A 26,546-nucleotide genomic window follows, 5' to 3' on the forward strand; every position below is an offset into this window, starting at 1 on the left:
TTGCTATAATGATCTTTACTAGCTGAAATTCATGTGTTTTTATAGAGTGATCTGTTGTTAAAACATCTTTAGGAGCCTTGAGAGGTTGAAAATACAGAAAGCCACAAGCTAACTACTTCACTGGCATAGACCAAGAAAGATTGTACAAACATGGAGGCAGATCATTCAGAAACATTCATATTCACCTCTTATCTTTCAATTAGCATTAAAATGGATGGCTAACAAACACGTACCTCACTCGCATCCAAAGGAGAACGCCTCGTAGTTGATAGGTTTTGATATCCAGTTCTTAAACGCTGATAGTTCTTTGAAAACTTTAGATGTTAAATGGTAATCTTGAGATCCATCCTGCATTGGATTAAAACATGAGGCTGGCATCATTATCAGGGGAAAATGAAAGCTACTTTCTACAATTTCAGGTGTTTTATATTTCAAAACGATCGAACTAATTACTTGTGAGATCTCACATCGGTTGATGAGGAGAACGAAACATTCTTTATAAGAGCATGGAAACCACTAACTAGGAGACGCGTTTTAAAAGCTTCGAGGGGAAGCCGGAAAAGCCCCAAGAGAATTGTTCTGCTAGCGGTGGACTTGGGCCGCTACATTACTTTTACTTTTTGGAGTGACACAGTTACGATGACGAAAAGTAGGAAAGTGAGAACCTGCTATGCTACAGCTAGTGTTGAATAATTTCTTGGGACACTACCTAGTTCTATGAGCAATGGCTTGCCCGGTACTGCCAGACGATGAAGCCTAGACAAACGCCATGATAAAATCTCAAGTCTACAATGCTAACAACATTAAATCCTCTATTAGAAACATCTGCTATATTCTCAATATGAACTAAATGTGTCCAAACTTTCAGCACAGCCATTGCTGAGGGTATCTCTTTTCTAATCTTTTTCTTTTTCAGCGCAATAACATCATGACGGTCAGCAAAGAACACGAAGAATCTTTATCTCTTATGGGTGTTCAGGAAAGCTTGTGCCCACCTCAAACACCAAAAATCCATTGACCCATTTATGTGGGTCAAGTTTGAGATTTGACTATCAGCCCTATAATATCATATAGACCAAAAGTTTGCGATTTATTGTCCAAAGTTTGTAAACTAAAGGATCTTGAACTGATGACCATATGTTTGAATTCACTTACTTCACGGAATCCAACCCTTGGGGTTGACTTGAATGTGAAGGACTTCATTTGATGCATCACAATATAATAGTGCATGATAAACAATGTCAGTAAATTTATAATGCGGGACCTCTATAGATGAGACTTAGTGACAGTTTTCCTTCAAGGTTCAAGGTGGTCAGACTAAACAGAAATAAAATTTACCTTCAGCGTTCTATAAGAGATGTTGCTGGCAAGAAATTTAGTAGGGCATACACTTTTAAGCGACCAGAACATTTCCAGTAACCGCTTCCTGAGATATTGATATAATGCTGATCAGAATAGATCAACTATGTTCACAAGCTAGTCAAACCATGCTTAAAGTGATACATTACTTGCATAAAGATGACTCAGTTGATGGATACTGTGCCCCTTTAGCAGAGGCTCCTTGCTTTCTTCCAATAGTTCCAAGGACGACCTCATGCAAGCCAGACTTATTCCAACAAATAGAGTATCTGTAAGTTCGCCAGGAAGATTAATTTAACGATATGATCGATTACAAGACAACTCTTGCAGATACATTTGATCTAGTTGAGACAGTACCCGCAAGTTATCGTGTTTAAAGCAGACTCCGAGTGTTGGAACTCCTTTGGTGGTATTGGAGCTGTGCAAAACAATGGCTGCAAATCCACTTAACACAAAGAATTAAAAAAAAAAGTTATAAAGCATAATATTGTCATCCTGTCCTGCCATATTGTGTACCTAAGATCAGTGCTTAATGTACCTGGTTCCCCTTTAAGGGAGTCGTTAGCTCATTCGAAAATGGCTGTACTCGATCACATATTGCTCTTTTCACTTGTTCCTTCAGTGTACAATTTTTGGCACTATGAGGGGACAATCCAACTGTTATAGAGGAAAGATAAACAGGCTGAAGAAAGTACGAGAGAAGAGCTCCTGATACAAGATGAGAAGAAACCATCTCAGTTGATGCATAAATAAAGCATTTGTACATTACAAATTCAAACCATAAAATAGTCCCGCAAATAGTGATGCAGAACACCATTATAAAAACTAAAAAGCAAAAGATAAATCGATACGCACGTATAGTAGCTAAGTCAGAAATTACATAATCCAAGCATGCTCAAATAACTAACAAAACAGAAAATGAAAGTTGTGACTAACAATAACTCACACAAAAAACACGTGTATTTGGCAATATGCTTGTGCTACAAAATAAATGTCATTTCAACATTAAGTCACCGGATTATAACTTATTATCACACAGCCAAGCTCACTGCAGCATGGTATTAATAAGGTTAACTTCTACTGCTATGGTTCTACCGCATAACACACCTTGAACTCCAGCTACATTCCATCGAGCTATCTTGTCAGAACAGCTAACTGACAATGTTGTATCACCACGACCAGGCTTCCTCTGAACGAAACCTATGCACTGTGAATCATCCCCTGAAATTTGAATCCACCCATACATTCTTCACGAATGAAGAAATTTTTTTATGTTAAGAGGTAAATTCCCCTCTTAAACATGAAATATAAGCAAGAAATCACTATCTTCCATTTTAGCCTGTGGTAGTGTATCCATACCTTCATCAATCAAACATGGTGGCGTATCCTCTGTTCTAGGTTGGACGTCTCTGGGAGTTGAAGATGAAGCATCCCCACCTTGCATAAACCCAAGAAAGAACAAACAATTTGATGCACGTGCATTGTATTTCAAAATTCATATACGAAACTTTCTTTTAAAAAATCAATATTCAATTCATGGAAATTGGAAAATATACATGGTAACTGAGATATGTATAAATGCAATTTCCAGCCCTTTCTCATGACATATTTTCGTTCAGCACCAGCCTCCTCATCTAATTGAAACAAAAAGTTTATTACATTGTCACACCTCATCTTCTTCGTTTTGTGATGTTCACTCTCACAGTTGTTCTGGGACAAATGTTGAATCTGTGTGTAGAAGAACCTGGTAAACAGAGTCAAATTGGGAAAAGAACAAAGTTTATAAGCTCATCTCAAATACATAATATCTCAAACTACAAAATCTCACTGGCACAGTGACAAAATAAACGCCTAGAAACCAAAAGCGCAAACGTAATAATTTATCACTTACTAGAGACCAAAAGTATACCAAATCATAGAAAATGTTCATACAAATCAAAGAAAGCAACAAAAACGCAGAAATAAGTAAAACCTCATTAAAGCTCTCCGAGCAATTATTTCGGCGTGTGAATCATTCACAACGTCACCATTTGAGCTTAACTGCGAGCGACCGAGACACTTAGTCCCCGTCCCTAACGCCACAACTTCCAAATCTAAATCGATAACAAAATAGAAAACATTTAAAAACAGTTCGAGTAACTTTCATCTGGAACTAGAATCAACAGAAACGCGGAACACCGATTGAAAAACGAAAACGAATAGGATACTTTCACTACCAGTAGAGTTAACACCATCAAATTCGCACATAAAACAGGAAACGGAGGGGAAATTGGTAGGGTTTTGAAAGGGAACCTTGTGCGGAAGGAGATGAAACGAGAAATGCAGCCAATACAGTGACTTCACGACCCTGAGGCTTGCCTTTCTTTGGGAGAGAGTTGTAGAGAGAGAATACCTTCTCCGAAATCGTCTCTCCCCAGCTCTCCGAAGAAGAGGATGAACAGAAGCAATCCTCCATTTTTCCTTCCTCTCTCACGCTGTTACAAACAACTGAACTAGGGGTGTTAAGAAAAATGTTAAATAAAAAAAAACCTTCAATTTTTTAAATTACAATAATACCCTCAAATAAAAAAATTTAAATAATGCTTTTATAATAATAATAATAATAATAAAAAAGTTTAAAGCAATAAATATCGACGGGGTGAAGGAAAAATAGACCGTTGAAATCGTTGCAAGGTTTCTTCAAGTTTCACCTTCCCGCCATTTTCTTCTCTCTCACCATGCTAACGTTCCAGGTTGCAGCAATGGAAGCTCTGACGTACAATCTTCTTCCACTTCTCCATCTTGCTCCGTTCGCCGATTTCAGATTCTCTCGCTCGACGGTCTTCTTCACAGCCTCCCGCGAAAACAGCACCTCTTGCCTTTACGCACAGCTTCAAATCTCGGAGTCTTTCTTCACCATCTTGTCCACTAATCCCAATGGCCCTGAAGAACTTCGTTCCTCTCTTCAGATCGACGAATTCTTTTTCGCCATCTCCCTTACTGGCACCGACAATATCCTCCTCACCGCTCTCATGCCGGATGAGCCTTTCTGCACCAACCTCTTTTTCACAAATAGTATGTTCCTCTCTTAACGTCTTTAATTTTCTCAAGATTTTTGGTTCTGATTTTACTTTTCTTCTGATTTCTTGGTGAATCTGCGATTTCTTGTTTGTTATTTCGTGAATCTGACTGGATAATCGAGGAAATTTTGAACACTCTGTATTTTAGGTTTTTTTCTCTTCAATTCAGCAAAGACTAGTGGATAAACGTATGCGGAATGGATCTCAACTACGAATTGGATAGACTGTGAACAAAATCCCTAAATTTTCGTTTCGATTAGTTCGCTTTTAAATCTGTCAATTTTCGGATTGGTTTCGTTGCCGTATCTTCATGTTTCACGAATGAATTTCTCAAGATTTTCGGTTCTGATTTCACTTTTCTTCTGCTTTCTTGGTGAATCTGCGATTTCTTGTTTGTTATTTCGAGAATCTGAGCGGATAATCGAGGAAATTTAGAACACTCTGTATTTTAGGGTTTTTTTTTTCTTCTTCAATTCAGCAAAGACGAGTGAATTAACGTATTGGGAAAGAATCTTATCTACGAATTGGATAGACTATGAACAAAATCCCTAAATTTTCATTTCGATTAGTTACCTTAAATCTGTCAATTTTCGGATTGTTTTCGTTGCCGTATCTTCGTGTTTCTTGACTCGAGTTCTTGATTTTTTATTTTGATTTTAGGCATTGGGCATTTAAAATATAACACTATATTGGCGATGGGTCCTACCCCTAATACTAACGTTCCTGAAATGGACGACGGACCATTTGTCGCCATTGATGCAGAATGGTTCAGAGACATTGCAACAAGATTATGTGCCTTCAATACTAGAAGTAACTCCATTTCTTCTCCCCATGTGCAGTCTTGCGAACACTTATACATAGTGTAATCCATGTCTTCTTGAAAGTTTATGAAAGCTTGTCTTCTCTAACAGTCTGGGTTACTGCAACGGTTTCAAAAGTGACATTCTCTGCTATACTAATGGAGTTCGCGCTTCTTGCGGAGGTACACAATCTATCTATCCTTGAAAGTTGAGGAAACTTTTCAAATGTTTGAATTGAATCCATCCCTTCGATGAATAAACCTGTGTTTAAACTTTTGAAGTGTTATTTCCTTCTTCATTAGCATTTATAGTCCAATTTAAATAAGTGATCCAATGCCGAGGAACCTGTTAGGAATCGAGAATTTTCACAATGGTATGATATTGTCCAATTTGAATGAATTTGCTTTGGGCTTTCCCAAAAGACCTCGTACCAATGGAGATAGTATTCCCAATGGTATGATATTGTCCAATTGCATGATTTTGCTTTGGGCTTCCCAAAAGACCTCGTACTAATGGAGATAGTATTCCTAATGGTATGATATTGTCCAATTTGCATGGTTTTGCTTTGTGCTTCCCAAAAGGCCTCATATCAATGGAGATAGTATTTCTCACAATTTGCATGGTTTTGCGGTGTGCTTCCCAAAAGGGCTCATACCAATGGAGATAGTATTCCTCACAATTTGCATGGTTTGTTTTGCGGTGTGCTTCCCAAAAGGGCTCATACCAATGGAGATAGTATTCCTCACAATTTGCATGGTTTTGCTTTGTGCTTCCCAAAAGGCCTCATACCAATGAAGATAGTATTCCTCACAATTTGCATGGTTTTGCTTTGTGCTTCCCAAAAGGCCTCATACCAATGGAGATAGTATTCCATGGTGCTTTTGCTTTGTGCTTCCAAAAGGCCTCATACCAATGGAGATAGTATTCCATGGTGGTTTTGCTTTGTGCTTCCCAAAATGTCTCATACCAATGGAGATAGTATTCATGGTTTTGCTTTGTGCTTCCCAAAATGTCTCATACCAATGGAGATAGTATTCATGGTTTTGCTTTGTGCTTCCCAAAACGCCTCATACCAATGGAGATAGTATTTCATGGTGGTTTTGCTTGTGCTTCGCAAAAGGGCTCATACCAATGGAGATAGTATTCCTCACAATTTGCATGGTTTTGCTGTGTGCTTCCCAAAAGGGCTCATACCAATGGAGATAGTATTCCTCACAATTTGCATGGTTTTGCTTTGTGCTTCCCAAAAGGCCTCATACCAATGGAGATAGTATTCCATGGTGGTTTTGCTTTGTGCTTCCCAAAAGGCCTCATACCAATGGAGATAATATTCATGGTTTTGATTTGTGCTTCCCAAAAGGCCTCATACCAATGGAGATACTATTCCATGGTTTTGCTTTGTGCTTCCCAAAAGGCCTCATACCAATGGAGATAGTATTCCTCACTAACCAAAAGGCCTCGTACCCATGACTAAGTTTAAGGCATGAATCTAATACTATGTTAGGAATCACGACTCTCCACAATGGTATGATATTGTTCACTTTGAGCATAAACTCTTATGGTTTTGCTTGGGCTTCCCTAAAAGGCCTCATATCAATGGAGATAGTATTCCTCTAGTTGGATTTTACCCTTATTCCGACCTCACAAATGAAGGACAAGTGTGAATATAAATAAACAATGAAATATATTAGGTATGGTTAGTTTAAGCTTTTGAGTTTAGTGGTAGGCTAGTCATGCTATCAGAGTAAATAAGAGTTTGTATTATTTCTTTCTTAATTTAAGATTGATAGTCACTTGTTAGGAGCTCGAATGGTATGAACGATCAAACCTAATTGTTTAGGTTTTTTAGATTTGTTGTTACTTTACCTAGTGTAATGACCAATGAAATGCAAACTTGCATGCAGGACAAACGGTGCGTTATTGGAGGTTCTAATTTTGGTGATGGAATCAAGTTTCCAGTCACTCTGATTCCATTGAATTTTTTTATTCAAGCATCATATCTAGACAATATGGTGTATTTTTATATGTCATCTGGTGGGAACACTTTTGTGAAATTCGAAACTGGGCGATGGACAAACATTGTGGCCTTCAACCCCGAAGATCGGTGGGAAGTTCTACCGAAGTAGAACAGTAAGAGGCTATAAGAATGGCAGTGAAATGTATATATATATACAGGTGTTAGTGAAATTTGGAGACTAGATCGATAGAATACAAATGTCGATAATTGATAATAATAGATCATGTCGATTTTTTTTTTTTGTAGTAAGTTACACAATTTTGAATAAAAAATATTGAATTTTTGGACATTTTAAAGTTTTATCACACAACGAAGCTATGATCTTATGTATGTAAGAAAGATAGTCGGTGGAGAATTGAACAAGGTGATAGTAAACCACAAATATCCACTTCCTTATATGGATGATTTATTCGACCAACTACATAGAGTAATTGTATTTTCAAGAATTAACGAGATGAGACTATGATATTTCTAAAATAACTTTCAAATATAGGCATGAGCCTCGAGAGTTTTAAGTGTGACTTTTGGCTTTAACGAATACTTTTTTTTGTAAGACATGCTTACAAGAGACGAGGTCTTAATGAACCAAACAATCTAAATAGTGATGGAGTAGTAACTAAGTGGTTTATTGCTGGCCTTGTCACTTCTTCAAAATAGTCACACCCTATGAAAAGATAATAATATGATAAACCATTGCTGCTAAATTAAGAAAATTTAAAAAATTTCATTTTAATATGAAGTATGATATATTTTTTTCTTTTAAAAAAACTCGAGGACTTTTTCATTAAATTCATAGATAGAAAATTTGAGGTTGGTTTCAATTTTTATATCTCAAACTTTGATTTTTTTTAAATTTAAAATATAAGCTTGTTGACATTTACTGGTCGGAATGACAGAGTTGGTCCAAGGCTCTAGATTTTTTTAAAAGAATTGAGATGGCTAAGTTGATTTAAGGTGTTAGATTAAGATTCCATTTCTCAGAGGGTAACTTTGGAGAATTTTTTTCGTTTCTTGAATGAGCTCCATTGATCTCTTACCAAATGCACTAGAGACTCTAGTAACCTCTGGTTGAACTACTTCGAGTAAAGTGTGCTCATCACATTCCTAAAGCTTACCAATGGTATAAAATTAAGTTCTCTCTAGCCTTGAGTTCTACACCCTATGCACTCCTATTCCATAGGGGTACGTCACACTTGAGTGTTAAAATGTCAAGTAAGGGCATTTTCGTCATTTATCATGCTACTTAATTTTATTTTTAACGAACAAAACAGTGGAGTCTCTCGATCCTAGTTTGTCTCTTTTATCATAGCTACTCCAGATCTGCTTCCATCCTTGATTAATAATTGCATGTTGAGATGGTCGAGTTGGTCTAAGACGCCACATTAAGGTTTTGGTCCAAAAGGGTGTGAGTTCAAATCTCTGTGTTTCATTTTCCAAAGAGGTACAATTGGTGTGTTTTTTGTATTTTAAACAAGCACGAATGGGACGTGTATAAGAAACATAGCGGAGGCTCTCGACCCAAGTTTGGTTCTCTATGACACGTGCTCCAGATTTGCTCTCGACCTAGATTAGGGATCGCATGTTGAGATGGTCGAGTTGGTCTAAGGCGCTAGATTAAGGTTCTGATCCGAAAGGGCGTGGGTTCAAATCCCACTCTTAGCACGAATGGGACGTGCATAAGAAACATAGCGGAGGCTTTTGACCCTAGTTTGGTTCTTTATGACACCTGCTCTAGATTTGCTCCCGACCTTGATTAGGGATTGCATGTTGAGATGACCAAGTAGATGGTTCTAGTCCGAAAGGCGGGGGTTCTAATTCCACTCAACAATGTTTTTGTGTTTCATTTCTAGGTACAATTGGTGTGCTTTTGTATTTTAGACGTGCATAAGAAACATAGCGGAGGCTCTCAACTCTAGTTCGGTTATCTATGACACCTGCTCCAGATTTGCTCCCGACCTTGATTTGTGATCGCATGTTAAGATGGTCGAGTTGGTCTAAGGCGCCAGATTAAGGTTCTGGTTCGAAAGGGCGTGGGTTCAAACCTCACTTTCAACAAGTTTTTGTTTCATTTCCCAAAGAGGTACAATTGGTGTGTTTTTTGTATTTTAAAGAGCACGAGTGGGACGTGCATAAGAAAAACAGCGGAGCTCTCGACCCTAGTTTGGTTATCTATGACACCTGCTCCAAATTTGCTTCCGACTAAGATGGCCGAGTTGTCTAAGGCTCCAGATTAAGGTTTTGGTTCGAAAGGGCGTGGGTTCAAATCCCACTCTCAACTTCATTTTCAAAAGAGGTACAATTGGTGTGTTTTTTGTATTTTAAACGAGCACAAATGGGACGTGCATAAGAAAAATAACGGAGCTCTCGACCCTAGTTTGGTTATCTATGACATCTGCTCCAAATTTGCTCCCGACCTTGAATTGTGATTGCATGTTGAGATGGCCGAGTTGGTTTAAGGTGCCAGATTAAGGTTTTGATCTGAATGGGCGTGGGTTCAAATCCCACTCTGAACAATGGTATTGTTTCATTTCACAAAGAGGTACAATTTGTGTGTTTTTTGTATTTTAAACGAGCACCAATGGGACGTGCATAAGAAAAATAGCGGGAGCAAAGAGGTACAATTTGTGTGTTTTTTGTATTTTAAACGAGCACCAATGGGACGTGCATAAGAAAAATAGCGGGTTTGGCTCTTTATGACACCTGCTCCAGATTTAGTCCCGTTCTTGATTCATAATCACATGTTGAGATGGCTGAGTTGGTTTAAGGTGCTAGATTAAGCTTCTAGTTCGAAAGGGCATGGGTTTAACTCCTACTCTTTTTGTTGAAATTCCCAAAAGAGGAACAATTAGTGTGTTTTTTGTATTTTAAACGAGCACCAATGGGATGTGCATAAGAAAAATAGCGGAGCTCTCGACCCTAGTTTGGTTCTCTATGACACTTGTTTCAGATTTGCTCCCGACCTTGATTAATAATTGTAGGTTGAGATGACTGAGTTGGTCCAAGGCACCAGATTAAGATTTTGGTTCGAAAGGGCGTGGGTTCAAACCCCACTTTTAAAAAGTTTTTGTTTTGGTTATCTATGACACCTGCTCCAGATTTGCTTCTGACCTTGATTTGTGATTGTATGTTGAGATGACCGAGTTGTCTAAGGTGCTAGATTAAGATTCTGGTTTGAAAAAGGGCACGGGTTCAAATCCTACTCTCAACAATGTTATTGTTTTCCCAAAGAGGTACGATTGATGTGATGTGTTTTTTGTTTTTGTTTCACTTCCCAAAAAGGTACGATTGATGTGATGTGTTTTTTGTTTTTGTTTCACTTGTGTTTTTTGTTTTTGTTTCACTTTCCAAAAAGGTACGATTTATGTGTTTTTTGTTTTTGTTTCACTTCCCAAAGAGGTACGATTGATGTGTTTTTTGTTTTTGTTTCACTTCCCAAAGAGGTACGATTGATGTGTTTTTTGTTTTTGTTTCACTTCCCAAAGTGGTACGATTGATGTGTTTTTTGTTTTTGTTTCACTTCCCAAAGAGGTACGATTGATGTGTTTTTTGTTTTTGTTTCACTTCCCAAAGCGGTACGATTGATGTGTTTTTTGTATTTTAAACGAGCAAGAATTGGACGTGCATAAGAAAATTAGCAGAGCTCTCGACCCTAGTTTGGTTCTCTATGACACCTGCTCCAGATTTGCTCCCGACCTTGATTAGTGATTGCATTTTGAGATGGCTGAGTTGGTCTAAGGCGCTAGATTAAGATTCTGGTCCGAAAGGTCGTGAGTTTAAATCCTACTCTCAACAAAGTTTTTGTTTCATTTCCAAAATAGGTACAATTGGTGTGTTTTTTTGTATTTTAAACGAGCACGAATGGGACGTGCATAAGAAACATAGCGGAGGCTCTCGACCCAAGTTTGGTTCTCTATGACACCTGCTCCAGATTTGCTCCCGACCTAGATTAAGGATCACATGTTGAGATGGTCGAGTTGGTTTAAGGTGCTAGATTAAGGTTCTGATTTGAAAGGGTATGAGTTTAAATCCCACTCTAAACAAAATGTTTTTGTCTTTCTTTTCCCAAAGAGGTACAATTTGGTTTGTTTGTATTTTAAACCAGCACGAATGGGACGTGCATAAGAAACATAACGGAGGCTCCAAATTTGCTCCTGACCTTGATTAGGGATTGCATGTTGAGATGGTCGAGTTGGTCTAAGGCGCCAGATTAAGGTTCTAGTCCGAAAGGCGTGGGTGTTTCATTTCCCAAAGAGGTACAATTGGTGTGCTTTTGTATTTTACGACGTGCATAAGAAACATAGCGGAGGCTCTCGACCCTAGTTTGGTTATCTATGACACCTGCTCAAGATTTGCTCTCGACCTTGATTTGTGATTGCATGTTGAGATGACCGAGTTGGTCTAAGGTGCCTGTTTTTTGTATTTTAAACGAGCACAAATGGGACGTGCATAAGAAAAATAGCGGAGCTCTCGACCCTAGTTTGATTATCTATGACATCTGCTCTAGATTTGCTCCCGACCTTGAATTGTGATTGCATGTTGAGATGGCCGAGTTGGTCTAAGGCGCCAGATTAAGGTTCTGGTCCGAAAGGGCGTGGGTTCAAATCCCACTCTCAACAAATGGTATTCTTTCATTTCACAAAGAGGTACAATTTGTGTGTTTTTTGAATGAGCACCAATGGGACGTGCATAAGAAAAATAGCGGGTTTGGCTCTTTATGACACCTGCTCCTCATTCTTGCTTAGTAAGCACATGTTGAGATGGCTGAGCTGAGTTGGTCTAATTAGTAAGCACATGTTGAGATGGCTGGGCTGAGTTGAGTTGGTCTATTCTTAATTAGTCACATGGAGTAAGCACATGTTGAGATGGCTGGGCTGAGTTGAGTTGGTCTATTCTTAATTAGTCACATGGCTGGGCTGAGTTGAGTTGGTCTATTCTTAATTAGTCACATGGCTGGGCTGAGTTGAGTTGGTCTATTCTTAATTAGTCACATGTTGAGATGGCTGAGCTGAGTGGCTGGGCTGAGTTGAGTTGGTCTATTCTTAATTAGTCACATGTTGAGATGGCTGAGCTGAGTTGGTCTATTCTTAATTAGTAAGGCACATGTTTATGAGCTGAGTTGGTCTATTCTTAATTAGTAAGGCACATGTTTATGAGCTGAGTTGGTCTATTCTTAATTAGTAAGGCACATGTTTATGAGCTGAGTTGGTCTATTCTTAATTAGTCACATGTTGAGATGGCTGAGCTGAGTTGGTCTATTCTTAATTAGTCACATGTTGAGATGGCTGAGCTGAGTTGGTCTAATTAGTAAGGCACATGTTGAGATGGCTGAGCTGAGTTGGTCTATTCTTAATTAGTAAGCGTCTATTCTTATTTAGTAAGCACATGTTGAAATGGCTGAGCTGAGTTGGTCTATTCTTAATTAGTAAGCGTCTATTCTTAATTAGTAAGCACATGTTGAGATGGCTGAGCAGAGTTGGTCTATTCTTAATTAGTAAGCACATGTTGAGATGGCTGAGCAGAGTTGGTCTATTCTTAATTAGTAAGCACATGTTGAGATGGCTGAGCAGAGTTGGTCTATTCTTAATTAGTAAGCACATGTTGAGATGGCTGAGCAGAGTTGGTCTATTCTTAATTAGTAAGCACATGTTGAGATGGCTGAGCAGAGTTGGTCTATTCTTAATTAGTAAGCACATGTTGAGATGGCTGAGCTGAGTTGGTCTATTCTTAATTAGTAAGCACATTAGTAAGCGTCTATTCTTAATTAGTAAGCACATGTTGAGATGGCTGAGCTGAGTTGGTCTATGGCTGAGTTGAGTTGGTCTATTCTTAATTAGTAAGCACATGTTGAGATGGCTGAGTTGGTCTATTTAATTAGTAAGCACATGGTTAGATGGCTGAGCTGAGTTGGTCTATGGCTGAGTTGAGTTGGTCTATTCTTAATTACTAAGCACATGTTGAGATGGCTGAGTTGGTCTATTTAATTAGTAAGCACATGTTGAGATGGCTGAGCTGAGTTGGTCTATTCTTAATTAGTAAGCACATGTTGAGATGGCTGAGTTGGTCTATTATTGAGTTGGTCTATTCTTAATTAGTAAGCACATGTTGAGATGGCTGAGTTGGTCTATTCTTAATTAGTAAGCACATGGTGGTCTATTCTTAATTAGTAAGCACATGGTCTATTCTTAATTAGTAAGCACATGTTGAGATGGCTGAGTTGGTCTAAGGTGCCAGATTAACTCGACCCTAGTTTGGTTTTACGTTTTTGTGATGTGCATAAGAAAAATAGCTAAGACACCTGTTCTAGATTTGCTCCCGACCTTGATTTTTGATTGCATGTTGAGATGGCCGAGTTGGTCTAAGGTGTCAGATTAAAGTTCTGGTTTGAAAGGGTGTGGGTTCAAATCCCACTCTCAATAATCTTTTTGTTTCATTTCCAAAAGAGGTACAATTGGTGTGTTTTTTGTATTTTAAACGAGCACCAATGGGACGTGCACCCTAGTTTGGTTATCTATGACACCTGCTCCAGATTTGCTCCGACCTTGATTTGTGATCACATGTTGAGATGGCCGAGTTAGTCTAAGGCGTCAGATTAAGGTTCTGGTCTGAATGGACGTGGGTTCAAATCCCACTCTCAACAAAGTTTTTGTTTCACTTCCAAAGAGGATTAATGTGTTTTTTGTATTTTAAACGAGCACGAATGGGATGTGCATAAGAAAAATAGCGGAGCTCTCGACCCTAGTTTGGTTCTCTATGACACCTGTTTCAGATTTGCTCCCGACTTTGATTTTTGATCTCATGTTGGGATGGCCGAGTTGGTGTAAGGCGCTAGATTAATGTTTTTGTCCGAAAGGGCGTGGGTTCAATCCCACTCTGAACTTTTTGTTTCACTTCCCAAAGAAGTACGATTGATGTGTTTTTTTTTTATTTTAAACGAGCACAAATGGGATGTATGACAATGTTTTTATTTCACTTCCCAAATTAAACGAGCACAAATGGGATTGTATGACAATGTTTTTGTTTCACTTCCCAAATTAAACGAGCACAAAGGATGTATGGGATGTGCATAAGAAAAAAAGTGGAGCTCTCGACCCTAGTTTTGTTCTCTATGACACCTGTTCCAGATTTGCTCCCGACTTTGATTTGTGATCTCATGTTGAGATGGTCGAGTTGGTCTAAGGCGCCAGATTAAGGTTCTGGTTCGAAAGGGCGTGGGTTCAAATCCCACTCTCAACAATGTTTTTGTTTCACTTCCCAAATTAAACAAGCACAAATGGAATGTATGGGATGTGCATAAGGCTCTCGACCCTAGTTTGGTTCTCTATGACACCAGTTTCAGATTTGACCTTGATTTGTGATCTCATGTTGAGATGGCTGAGTTGGTCTAAGGCGCTAGAATTTTGGTTCTCTATGACACCAGTTTCAGATTTGCTCCCGACTTTGATTTGTGATGGCTGAGTTGGTCTAAGGTGCTAGAATAAGGTTCTGGTCCGAAAGGGCGTAATCCCATTTTCAACAATGTTTTTGTTTAAAAAATAATCGCTCTAGACCTTAGTTTGGTTATCTATGACATCTGACTTTGGACCTTAGTTTGGTTATCTATGACATCTGACTCTGGACCTTAGTTTGGTTATCTATGACACCTGCTTCAGATTTGCTCTCGACCTTGATTTGTGATTTCATGTTGAGATGGCCGAGTTGGTCTAAGGCGCCAGATTAAGGTTCTGGTCCGAAAGGGCGTGGGTTCAAATCCCACTCTCAACAATGTTTTGCTTTCACTTCCCACGATTGATATGTTTGTATTTTAAACGAGCATGAAGGGGACATAAGAAAAATAACGGAGCTCTCGACCCTAGTTTGGTTATCTATGACACCTGCTCCGTGGGTTCAAATCCCACTCTCAAACGAAGATTAAGGTTCTGGTCCGAAAGAACATGTTTTTGTTTAAAAAATAATCGAGCTCTCGACCCTGGTCCAAAAGGGCGTATTGATGTGTTTTTGTATTTTGTTTCACTTCCCAAAGAAGTACGATTGATCAGATTTGCTCCCGACCTTGATTCGAGATCGCATGTTAAGATGGCCGAGTTGGTCTAAGGCGCCAGATTAAGGTTCTGGTCTGAAAGGGTGTGGGTTCAAATCCCACTCTCAACAATGTTTTTGTTTAAAAAATAATCGAGCTCTCACCCTAGTTTGGTTATCTATGACACCTGCTCCAGATTTGCTCACGACCTTGATTTATGATTGCATGTTGAGATGGTTGAGTTGGTCTAAGGTGCTAGATTAAGGTTCTGGTCCGAAAGGGCATGGGTTCAAATCCCACTTTCACTTCCCAAAGAAGTACGATTGATGTGTTTTTGTATTTTAAACGAGCACGAATGGGAGAATAACGGAGCTCTCTACCCTAGTTTGGTTATCTATGACACTTGCTCTAGATTTGCTCCCGACCTTGATTTGTGATCTCACGTTGAGATGGCCGAGTTGGTCTAAGGCGCCAGATTAAGGTTCTGGTCCGAAAGGGCGTGTGTTCAAATTCCACTCTCAACAATGTTTTTGTTTAAAAAATAATGGAGCTCTCGACCCTAGTTTGGTTATCTATGACAAATGCTCCAGATTTGCTCCCGACGTTGATTTGTGATCGCATGTTGAGATGGCCGAGTTGGTCTAAGGCGCCAGATTAAGGTTCTGGTCCGAAAGGGCGTGGGTTCAAATCCCACTCTCAACAATGTTTTTGTTTAAAAAATAATCGAGCTCTGACCCTAGTTTGGTTATCTATGACACATGCTCCAGATTTGCTCCCGACCTTGATTTGTGATCGCATGTTGAGATGGCCGAGTTGGTCTAAGGCGCCAGATTAAGGTTCTGGTCCGAAAGGGCGTGGGTTCAAATCCCACTCTCAACAATGTTTTTGTTTAAAAAATAATGGAGCTCTTGACCCTAGTTTGGTTATCTATGATACCTGCTCCCGACCTTGATTTGTGTTTGCATGTGGAGATGGCCGAGTTGGTCTAAGGCGCCAAATTAAGGTTTTGGTCCGAAAGGGATTTGTGTTTGCATGTTGAGATGGCCGAGTTGGTCTAAGGTGCCAAATTAAGGTTCTGGTTCGAAAAGGCGTGGTTCAAATCCCACTCTCAACAATGTTTTTGTTTAAAACCCTAGTTTGGTTATCTATGACACATGCTCCAGATTTGCTCCCGGCCTTGATTTGTGATCTCATGTTGAGATGCCCGAGTTGGTCTAAGGTGATTTTGGTCTGAAAAAGGGCGTGAGTTCAAATCGCGAATGGGATGTGCATAAGAAAAATAACGGAGCTTGGTTATCTATGACACATGCTCCAGATTTGCTCCCGACCTTGATTTGTGATTGCACGGTTGAGATGGCGAGTTGGTCTAAGGCGCAAGATTAAGGTTCTGGTTCGAAAGGGCGTGGGTTCAAATCCCAAAAATAGTTGAGGTCTCGATCCTAGTTTTGTTATCTATGACACCTGCTCCAGATTTGCTCCCGACCTTGATTCATGATTGCATGTTGAGATGGCTGAGTTGGTCTAAGGCGCCAGATTAAGGTTCTGGTCCGAAAGGGCGTGGGTTCAAATCCCACTCTCAACAATGTTATTCTTTCACTTCCCAAAGAAGTACGATTGATGTGTTTTGTATTTTAAACGAGCACAAATGGGACGTGCATAAGAAAAATAACGGAGCTCTCGACCCTAGTTTGGTTATCTATGACACATGCTCCAGATTTACTCCCGACCTTGATTTGTGATCGCATGTTGAGATGGCCCAATTGGTCTAAGGCGCCAGATTAAGGTTTTGGTTCGAAAGGGCGTGGGTTCAAATCCCACTCTCAACAATGTTTTTGTTTATAAAATAATGGAGCTCTCGATCCTAGTTTGGTTATCTATGACACCTACTCCAGATTTGCTCCCGACCTTGATTTGTGATCACATGTTGAGATGGCCGAGTTGGTCTAAGGCGCCAGGTTAAGGTTCTGGTCCGAAAGGGCGTGGGTTTTAATCCCACTCTCAATAATCTTTTTGTTTCACTTCCCAAAGAAGTACGATGGATGTGTTTTTGTATTTTAAACGAGCAGATGTGCATAAGAAAAATAACCGAGCTCTCGACCCTAGTTTGGTTATCTATGGCACATGCTCCAGATTTGCTCCCGACCTTGATTTGTGATCGCATGTTGAGATGGCCGAGTTGGTCTAAGGCGCCAGATTAAGGTTCTGGTCCGAAAGGGCGTGGGTTCAAATCCCACTCTCAACAATGTTTTTGTTTAAAAAATAATAGGTTCTGGTCCGAAAGGGCGTGGGTTCAAATCCCACTCTCAACAATGTTTTTGTTTAAAAAATAATCGAGCTCTGACCCTAGTTTGGTTATCTATGACACCTGCTCCAAATTTGCTTCCGACCTTGAATTGTAATCTTATGTTGAGATGGCCGACTTGGTCTAAGGTGCCAAATTAAGGTTTTGGTCCGAAAGGGCGTGGGTTCAAATCCCACTCTCAACAATCTTTTTCTTTCACTTCCCAACGAAGTACGCTTGATGTGCTTTTGTAATAACGGAGTTCTCGACCCTAGTTTGGTTATCTATGACACATGCTCCAGATTTACTCCCAACCTTGATTTGTAATTGCATGTTGAGATGGTCGAGTTGGTCTAAGGCGCCAGATTAAGGTTTTAGTCCGAAAGGGCATGGGTTCAAATCCCACTCTCAACAATGTTTTTCTTTCACTTCCTAAAGAAGTACGATTGATGTGTTTTTGTATTTTAAACGAGCACGGGACGTGCATAAGAAAAATAACAGAGCTCTCGACCTTAGTTTGGTTATCTATGACACATGCTCCAGATTTACACCCGACCTTGATTTGTGATCGCATGTTGAGATGGCCTAGTTGGTCTAAGGCGCCAGATTAAGGTTTTGGTTCGAAAGGGCGACAATGTTTTTGTTTAAAAAATAATCGAGGTCTCGATCCTAGTTTTGTTATCTATGACACCTGCTCCAGATTTGCTCCCGACCTTGATTCATGATTGTATGTTGAGATGGCCGAGTTGGTCTAAGGCGCTAGATTAAGGTTTCGGTCCGAAAGGGCGTGGGTTCAAATCCCACTCTCAACAATGTTTTTCTTTCACTTCCCAAAGAAGTACGATTGATGTGTTTTTGTATTTTAAACGAGCACGAATGGGACGTGCATAAGAAAAATAACAGAAGTACGATTGATGTGTTTTTGTATTTTAAACGAGCACGAATGGGACGTGCATAAGAAAAATAACGGAGCTCTCGTTGATGTGTTTTTGTATTTTAAACGAGCACGAATGGGACGTGCATAAGAAAAATAACGGAGCTCTCGATCCTAGTTTGGTTATCTATGACACATGCTCCAGATTTACTCCCGACCTTGATTTGTGATCGCATGTTGAGATGGTCGAGTTGGTCTAAGGCGCTAGATTAAGGTTCTGGTTCGAAAGGGCATGGGTTCAAATTCCACTCTCAACAATGTTTTTCTTTCACTTTCTAAAGAAGTACGATTGATGTGTTTTTGTATTTTAAACGAGCACGGGACGTGCATAAGAAAAATAACGGAGCTCTCGACCCTAGTTTGGTTATCTATGACACATGCTCCAGATTTACTCTCGACCTTGATTTGTGAAAGGTGCCACATTAAGGTTTTGGTTCGAAAGGGCGACAATGTTTTTGTTTAAAAAATAATCGAGGTCTCGATCCTAGTTTTGTTATCTATGACACCTGCTCCAGATTTGCTCCCGACCTTGATTCATGATTGTATGTTGAGATGGCCGAGTTGGTCTAAGGCGCTAGATTAAGGTTCTGGTCCGAAAGGGCGTGGGTTCAAATCCCACTCTCAACAATGTTTTTCTTTCACTTCCCAAAGAAGTACGATTGATGTGTTTTTGTATTTTAAACGAGCACGAATGGGACGTGCATAAGAAAAATAACGGAGCTCTCGTCCCTAGTTTGGTTATCTATGACACCTGCTCCAGATTTGCTCCCGACCTTGATTCATGATTGTATGTTGAGATGGCCGAGTTGGTCTAAGGCGCTAGATTAAGGTTCTGGTCCGAAAGGGCGTGGGTTCAAATCCCACTCTCAACAATGTTTTTCTTTCACTTCCCAAAGAAGTACGATTGATGTGTTTTTGTATTTTAAACGAGCACGAATGGGACGTGCATAAGAAAAATAACGGAGCTCTCGTCCCTAGTTTGGTTATCTATGACACATGCTCCAGATTTGCTTCCGACCTTGATTTGTTATCTCATGTTGAGATGGTTGAGTTGGTCTAAGGTGCCAGATTAAGGTTCTTGGTTTGAAAGGGCGTGGGTTCAAATCCCACTCTCAACAATATTTTTGTTTAAAAAATAATCGAGCTCTAACTCTAGTTTGGTTATCTATGACACCTGCTCCAGATTTGCTCCTGACCTTGATTTGTGATCTTATGTTGAGATGGTCGAGTTGGTCTAAGGCGCTAGATTAAGGTTTTGGTCCGAAAGGGCGTGGGTTCAAATCCCACTCTCAACAATTTTGTTGTTTCGATTGATGTGTTTTTTTAATAACCGAGCTCTCGACCCTAGTTTGGTTATCTATGACACATGCTCCAGATTTACTCCCGACCTTGATTTGTGATTGCATGTTGAGATGGCCGAGTTGGTCTAAGGCGCCAGATTAAGGTTCTGGTCCGAAAGGGCGTGGGTTCAAATCCCACTCTCAACAATGTTTTTCTTTCACTTCGTAAAGAAGTACGATTGATGTGTTTTTGTATTTTAAACGAGCACGGGACGTGCATAAGAAAAATAACGAGCTCTCATCCCTAGTTTGGTTATCTATGACACATGCTCCAGATTTGCTCCCGACCTTGATTTGTGATCTCATGTTGAGATGGCCGAGTTGGTCTAAGGCGCCATATTAAGGTTCTGGTCCGAAAGGGCGTGGGTTCCAATCCCACTCTCAACAATGTTTTTTTTTTTAAAAAAATAATCGAGCTCTCGACCCTAGTTTGGTTATATATGACACCTGCGCCAGATTTGCTCTCGTCCTTGATTTGTGTTTGCATGTTGAGATGACTGAGTTGGTCTAAGGCACCAGATTAAGGTTTTGGTCCGAAAGGGCGGGGTTTAAATCCCACTCTCAACAATGTTTTTCTTTCACTTCCCAAAGAAGTACGATTGATGTGTTTTTGTATTTTAAACGAGCACGAATGGGACGTGCATAAGAAAAATAACGGAGCTCTCGACCCTAGTTTGGTTATCTATGACACTTGCTTCAGATTTATTCCCGACCTTGATTTGCGATCGCAGATTGAGATGGCCGAGTTGGTCTAAGGCGCCAGATTCAGGTTCAGAAGTACGATTGATGTGTTTTTGTATTTTAAACGAGCACGAATGGGAAAATAACGGAGCTCTCGACCTAGTTTGGTTATCTATGACACTTGCTCCAGATTTGCTTCTGACCTTTATTTGCAATCGCATGTTGAGATGATCGAGTTGGTCTAAGGCGCCAGATTAAGGTTCTGGTCCGAAAGGGTATGGGTTCAAATCCTGCTCTCAACAATCTGATTGTTTAAAAAATAATGGAGTTCTCGACCCTTAGTTTGGTTATCTATGACACCTTCTCCAGATTTGGTTCAAATCCCACTCTCAATAATGTTTTTGTTTCACTTCCTATGACACTTGCTCCAAATTTGCTCCCGACCTTGATTTGTAATTGTATGTTGAGATGGCTGAGTTGGTCTAAGGCACCAGATTAAGGTTTTGGTCCGAAAGGGCGTGGGTTTAAATCCCACTCTCAACAATCTTTTTGTTTCACTTCCCAAAAAAGCACGAATGGGATGTGCATAATTGGTTCTCTATGACACGTGTTCCAGATTTGCTCCCGACCTTTATTTGTGATGGCATGTTGAGATGGCTGAGTTGGTCTAAGGCACCAGATTAAGGTTCTTGTCCGAAAGGGCGTGGGTTGAAATCCGACTCTTAAAGTTCCTGAGACCTTGATTTATAATTGTATGTTGAGATGGCCGAGTTGGTCTAAGGCGCCAAATTAAGATTCTGGTTCAAAAGGGCGTGGGTTGAAGTCCCAACTGGGAAGTACGAGTGATGTATTTTTTCGACCCTAGTTTGGTTATGACACCTGTTCCTGATTTGCTCCCTACCCTAGTTTGTTTATCTATGACACCTGTTCCTGATTTGCTCCCTTTGTGATCTCATGTTGAGATGGCCGAGTTGGTCTAAGGCGCTGGTTCTGGTCCAATTCCAAAGGGCATTTGTTCACATCCCACTCTCAACAATGTCTTTCAACAATGTCTTTTTGGTCGAGTTGGTCTAAAGTTCTAGTCCGAAAGGGTATGGGTTCAAATCCCACCCTCAACAATGTGTTTATTTGATTCTCAACTCTAGCACATCTATCATGGACACAAATATACAGTTTCATGTGTGTTGCGTACATCAAGCCAAAGGCAACAATGGGATTTAATTTCTCATTAAAATTTAAATTTTATTACCAACCAAATTTGGAAGTGGAGGAGAAAAATGAAAATGAAAATGAAATGAAATATAAATAGGAATTTAAACGGCGATCACTCTTTGCCCGCCAATTTCATCGCACTCTACTTTCGTCTCTCAGCGTCGCCATGTTCACCATTCACGTTGACACAGTGTATGATCTGAGGCTCGCGGTGTTGCCATTGGCTACGCTCTGCGATGAAGCCGATATCAAATGCTCAAGAGAAAAGTTGTCCATAATCGTCGTTTCTTCTCCCTATCCCTTCGTTGCATCGCTTCGAATGTTGCCTACATTCTTCACTTCCTTTCAGTTGCACGCCGACGGCGACAACTTCGAGGAACATAGGTTCAAATTTCTCCTTCAACTCTTTGCTACTAATATTTCCAATATGTACAGCGAAGATCTTTCCATGACCATCTATATCGGCGGAAACCAAAGACTCGCGCCCTTGAAATTTGAGGATCCTCGTAAGTTTATTACTCTCTACGTTTTTCGTTTTTATTCTGAAGAATCGTGATTTCGTAATTCAATTCACTGGTGATTTCTTAATCGAGGATGATTTCTCTCTGCTCTGAAATTTGATTGAAACTTTGATTTGACGATGTTAGGTCATTTCCGGATTTCTTTTGATCTCCAGAATCGTTGTGCCTAGTGTGCGATGAAATCTTTTTCTAAGTGACTCTAATTGAATTGAATGTCGTCGTTACTGTGATTTCTTGAATTGATTATGATTTCTCTCCGGCCTGTAATTTTGAATGAATCTTGAATTTTATGATTTTAGGGATTTTCACGGCCATTTTGATAGCAGGAATAGTTGTTGTTGCGACGATTTCGATTTCATTTCCGAAGAATCTTGATTCTAATTGAACTGAATGTTGTCATTCTGGCGATTCCTTTTTGACAACGATTCCCGCAATTTTGACTGAATCTTGGATTTTAGGGATTTTCAGTATATTCTTGGATTTTTTTGATCTCTAGAATAGTCGTTGTTTTGGTTTCCACTAAATTATAGAGCGATGGATTAAACGAACATGGAATTTGATATTCGATATGAAAAGAAAGAACAGAGCCGTGAATTATGTGTTCTTTTTGCCTTCATCACATATGAATCATTTTCTCTCCGTCTGTAATTGTGCATTATTTGATACATTTCTACCATCGATTCAATTTTTGAACTGTTAATTCTGATTTCAGATACTGGATATCTGCAATACTCTGCATTGGTATTGTCACATGCCCAAAATATTGATATCAGCCCAATTGATTACGGAGTTTTTGTTGCAATTCGTTCAACGGAGTTCATAAATATCGTGTCTGACTTGGTTATCCTCCCCGATGAGTTAGGTAACTTGAATTCTTCCTTTTGCAGTTAATGTAAAAGAATAGTCTTAAATTTTCTGAAATTTGTTCTCTTCTTCTGCATCAGTTTCTATCACTTTAACAGAGACGGAGGTCAAGTTCGATGCTCTAACTGGGCAAGTTACTTTCACCACAGAGGTAAGGACTAGTGATGCCTTTTCATAACCATTTTTCACAGCATTGACTAATGAAACTCAAATCTGCTCACCCATTTGTTTATAGCACAACTAAAATAGTTTAAATTCTAGTTTTGTTCGTCGATTTAATCGGGTGCTTTTAAAATGTTCATTCTAAGTCTCTAGTTTAATTTTAAAAAGTGACCCATGTTAATCTCTATTAGTAAAGGACTAAAACGAACCAAAGTTGAATGTGTAGTGACTAAAAGGGACGTTTTAAAAGTATGAAAACACTTGAACCCTGCAATGAGTACAAGGACCAAAGAAACGTTTATATATACTTTGATACTTTATTTGTTTATCGTGATTTTATTGATCTCGATATAAACTTTCCAAACACTTAGTTATCACAATCTAACTACAAATTAGAATTACTCAAATTTCAAATTTCATGGCTTATCCCAAACAATTATTGAAGATTATTGAAGATTATTGGTGGGAGTCATATATCGATTTATCCCAAACAATTGTTGGAGTCATATATCGACTGATTAAGGGAATAATCATGAACTTATAATTAAGGAATACATTTCTACTGGTATGAAGCATTTTGGAGAGAGCAAAAGTAAAGCCACTAGAGCTTATGTTTAAAGTGGATAATATCATACCATTGTGACTAGTAGAAGAGAGCCGTGTTCTTGACTACCACTAATTCATACTAAACTAAAATGGGGTGATGTGGTGCAGAATAAAGATTGCATAATTGGGGGTGTCAAGGAAGGAAAAGTATTTTACTTCATCATCACTCTGCATCCCGTGTACTTTTTCTTCCATATATCCTATACCTCCAAGTTTGTGTGGATATTCAAGACAGTCAGTTCACGCAACTTGTTGAGCTGCTGTACGGGGCTACATGCTAGCTATCTGGTCTGTTATTGACATTGGAACAATACCTGGTGAATCCAATGTGAGTTTCTCTTTGATGAATCTTTATCTGCGGAATATGCATACAATAATAGTCTTTTGATCATGTGGATGCATAATTTTGGCATACTCCACATTAGGGTTAGCTTCCGGACGTGTATATAGAATTTTATGTTTGATCTATGTTTAAAGTTTGTACAAATAGAGACATGTACGACACATAGTTCTATGAATATGATTCATTTTGTTTCATCTTTATTTGTTGTTGGGCTCGCCAAACAACACTCTTGCTTTCTTTAAGATTTAGCTAGAATTGTTCCGAGTTCTTGAAGCAACGTAAACCTTATTTATGAAGTAGAGAAGAGATCGAGGGTTGTCTTGAGAGTGAAAAACATGCACAAGCTATAAGACAATTATAATCTCTTCTCCCACCCTATCAATATCACAACTCATATTTTAAAAAAAATATTTATTTATTTTCAATTATAAATTTATTTTGTTTTTCTTAATTTTACCTTCTATCTTTTTATATATATATATATATAACTTGAAAAAAAAAAGACAAATTAACGAAATTAACATTTCAAATATATTAGAATTATGAGTGAAATAAATTAAATTATATAATAACAAAGTTCGAAACTCCAACGAGATCGATGACAGAGTTTTATTATTAATTATTATCATTTTTAATATTTGTTCAAGTGAATTGCTTTTCCAAATCTCACCTTAATTACGAAAATGTAAAAGAATTCTCTTATGAAAAATTCATAATTTATAATATATAATATAATAGGTATAATTAATTCTTTAATATGATGATTATTTATGAGTTTAAATTTATTTATTTCAACATAATTGTTAAAATTAAATTCATTTATAATTAATATTTTATAAAAGTAGAAAATATACCATATTAATTATAAATATATTATCTAAAATAATTAACATAATACAAAACATTTACCAGTTAAGATTTAATAAGCATAAATAATATATTTATAATTAATAACTAATTAAAAGGAATTAATTGGGATTAATTAATTAAAATCTCATCTCTCCAATAATTTTTTGAAATTTTAAATTCTTTAGAGAATAATATAAGGTGTTTTAAAAAGTGAAATTCGACATAACAAACAACAATATTACACATTTGGGTCGTGATAAAATTCATAAAACAAGTAGACCCTTACGAATTAAAACGAACACGAAAACGTTCGTTTAATTTAAAGCATTTTATTTTTTTTTTTTTACAAACAAACGCATTTTTCCAAGAATTAGTTTATTGTAATTCCCAAGTGAAATTGGGAAAATAAACCGTTAAGCTCGGTTACAATGCGTCGGAACATGTCCGAATCGATTGACACAAACGTCCTCAGATCAATTCGGCCTTCATCCTCGTGTATTGAACGTGCCAACGACAATCGACGGATGATCAATTTATACTCATTCCCTACAAGAACTTGCAAGAATGGATCTTGGAACAAAGATGATTAAGATATGCAAGATTGAGTTAATACTAACTTGGATGCGAAAATTGAAGGGTTAGGCGATTGAGATGGGTATCAATGAAGAGGGACATGGAGAAATATGAGCGGAGTTGCATGTGCATAATGATATTGTAAAATAATGAGTGGAGGGGAAGGGTGGAATGGTGGATTGTGTGGAAAGAATAATGGGTGAAGAATTCAGGCATTATTTGGAGGGTTGCAATGAAGCGTGGGCGAGGGTTAGGGTGGAAGACTGTGAAAGAGAGCATCTTGGAGGAATGAGTTGACATCGTTGCACTCTAGCCTCATTCACATCGTTGTGGGGGTGGGAGGAATGAGTTGGTACCTTGGATTATATAAATGGTTGAGTCATATACTTGTAGTTCATCGTGTTAATCTGACCAAACATAACTTTGTAACGACTCTATGTCTAGGATTCGGATTAGGGTTTAGAATCTGGATTCGACATCTAGTGGCCTCAACATTCTCCGGCGTTTCGTGTCTACTCCTCGCTTCTTAAGAGTGAAAACTATCATCATGAACGAGCACACATTCTTCTAGTATGTCATGCATCACAAAAAAATTATGATCTAAGTAAAGGGTGTAGGAGTGACTTTCAATTTTTTAAAGTTTTTTTTAGTCATCCTATCCTCAAGATTGGTCTCATTCAGATGTGGTCTTGGTTCATTTATGTACTCCTCCTTTACTTGAGTGTCACATGTCTATTCATATACCCCTCTCTACGTGGGTGTCACATGTCCACCAAACCTCTGCCTTGATTTGTCCTTGAACCAAATCTTACTAGGAGAGGAACTCCCATAATACCATTTGTAATGACTCGTGCCCAGAATTCAGAATCTGGATTTGGCACCTCATGACCGTGACATTCTACCACATCTCCTGTGACCTAGTTAGGTT

At 38.8% G+C, this 26,546-nt stretch overlaps 3 protein-coding genes and 16 non-coding genes across 21 annotated transcripts; 18 read left to right on the top strand and 1 right to left on the bottom strand.

The window, feature by feature from the left end:
* Positions 1–26,402, bottom strand: LOC111460170 (tRNA-specific adenosine deaminase 1). 3 transcript variants are annotated; one of them, XM_023103301.1, is made up of 12 exons: positions 26,397–26,402; positions 8,394–8,401; positions 3,652–3,823; positions 3,332–3,452; positions 2,916–3,103; positions 2,719–2,796; positions 2,467–2,580; positions 1,907–2,067; positions 1,717–1,793; positions 1,509–1,628; positions 1,339–1,426; positions 1–348 (listed from the first exon to the last, which is right to left on the bottom strand). In XM_023103301.1, exons 3-12 carry the CDS (start codon positions 3,812–3,814, stop codon positions 235–237), a joined length of 1,224 nt encoding a protein of 407 aa, XP_022959069.1. In that variant the 5' UTR covers positions 3,815–3,823; positions 8,394–8,401; positions 26,397–26,402; the 3' UTR covers positions 1–234. The 3 variants fall into 3 exon arrangements, with proteins under 3 accessions (XP_022959069.1, XP_022959067.1, XP_022959068.1); XM_023103299.1 differs by having other exon boundaries at positions 1,898–2,067; XM_023103300.1 differs by lacking the exon at positions 8,394–8,401 and adding an exon at positions 26,319–26,323 and having other exon boundaries at positions 1,898–2,067; positions 3,652–3,834.
* LOC111460171 lies at positions 4,061–7,447 on the top strand. Its single transcript, XM_023103302.1, has 4 exons — positions 4,061–4,413; positions 5,079–5,228; positions 5,330–5,400; positions 7,123–7,447. Exons 1-4 carry the CDS (start codon positions 4,077–4,079, stop codon positions 7,342–7,344), a joined length of 780 nt encoding a protein of 259 aa, XP_022959070.1. The 5' UTR covers positions 4,061–4,076; the 3' UTR covers positions 7,345–7,447.
* TRNAL-AAG lies at positions 11,771–11,851 on the top strand. The gene has a single exon. It is a non-coding gene; the product is annotated as a tRNA-Leu (tRNA).
* Positions 14,388–14,468, top strand: TRNAL-AAG. The gene has a single exon. It is a non-coding gene; the product is annotated as a tRNA-Leu (tRNA).
* Positions 14,916–14,996, top strand: TRNAL-AAG. The gene has a single exon. It is a non-coding gene; the product is annotated as a tRNA-Leu (tRNA).
* On the top strand, positions 15,303–15,383 carry TRNAL-AAG. Its single transcript has one exon. It is a non-coding gene; the product is annotated as a tRNA-Leu (tRNA).
* TRNAL-AAG lies at positions 15,696–15,776 on the top strand. Its single transcript has one exon. It is a non-coding gene; the product is annotated as a tRNA-Leu (tRNA).
* TRNAL-AAG lies at positions 15,874–15,954 on the top strand. Its single transcript has one exon. It is a non-coding gene; the product is annotated as a tRNA-Leu (tRNA).
* On the top strand, positions 16,051–16,131 carry TRNAL-AAG. The gene has a single exon. It is a non-coding gene; the product is annotated as a tRNA-Leu (tRNA).
* TRNAL-AAG lies at positions 16,754–16,834 on the top strand. Its single transcript has one exon. It is a non-coding gene; the product is annotated as a tRNA-Leu (tRNA).
* On the top strand, positions 16,998–17,078 carry TRNAL-AAG. Its single transcript has one exon. It is a non-coding gene; the product is annotated as a tRNA-Leu (tRNA).
* Positions 17,414–17,494, top strand: TRNAL-AAG. Its single transcript has one exon. It is a non-coding gene; the product is annotated as a tRNA-Leu (tRNA).
* Positions 18,265–18,345, top strand: TRNAL-AAG. Its single transcript has one exon. It is a non-coding gene; the product is annotated as a tRNA-Leu (tRNA).
* Positions 19,014–19,094, top strand: TRNAL-AAG. Its single transcript has one exon. It is a non-coding gene; the product is annotated as a tRNA-Leu (tRNA).
* On the top strand, positions 19,259–19,339 carry TRNAL-AAG. Its single transcript has one exon. It is a non-coding gene; the product is annotated as a tRNA-Leu (tRNA).
* TRNAL-AAG lies at positions 19,682–19,762 on the top strand. Its single transcript has one exon. It is a non-coding gene; the product is annotated as a tRNA-Leu (tRNA).
* On the top strand, positions 19,874–19,954 carry TRNAL-AAG. The gene has a single exon. It is a non-coding gene; the product is annotated as a tRNA-Leu (tRNA).
* On the top strand, positions 20,114–20,194 carry TRNAL-AAG. Its single transcript has one exon. It is a non-coding gene; the product is annotated as a tRNA-Leu (tRNA).
* LOC111460173 lies at positions 21,825–24,390 on the top strand. The gene is made up of 4 exons (XM_023103303.1): positions 21,825–22,206; positions 22,934–23,083; positions 23,166–23,236; positions 23,962–24,390. The coding sequence occupies exons 1-4, from the start codon at positions 21,867–21,869 to the stop codon at positions 24,151–24,153; spliced, it is 753 nt and encodes a 250-aa protein (XP_022959071.1). The 5' UTR covers positions 21,825–21,866; the 3' UTR covers positions 24,154–24,390.
* Positions 26,403–26,546: the final 144 nt, after the last annotated feature.

The sequence above is a fragment of the Cucurbita moschata genome, unplaced genomic scaffold (genome assembly GCF_002738365.1).
Source record: "Cucurbita moschata cultivar Rifu unplaced genomic scaffold, Cmos_1.0 Cmo_Scf00023, whole genome shotgun sequence".
Lineage (NCBI taxonomy): Eukaryota > Viridiplantae > Streptophyta > Magnoliopsida > Cucurbitales > Cucurbitaceae > Cucurbita > Cucurbita moschata.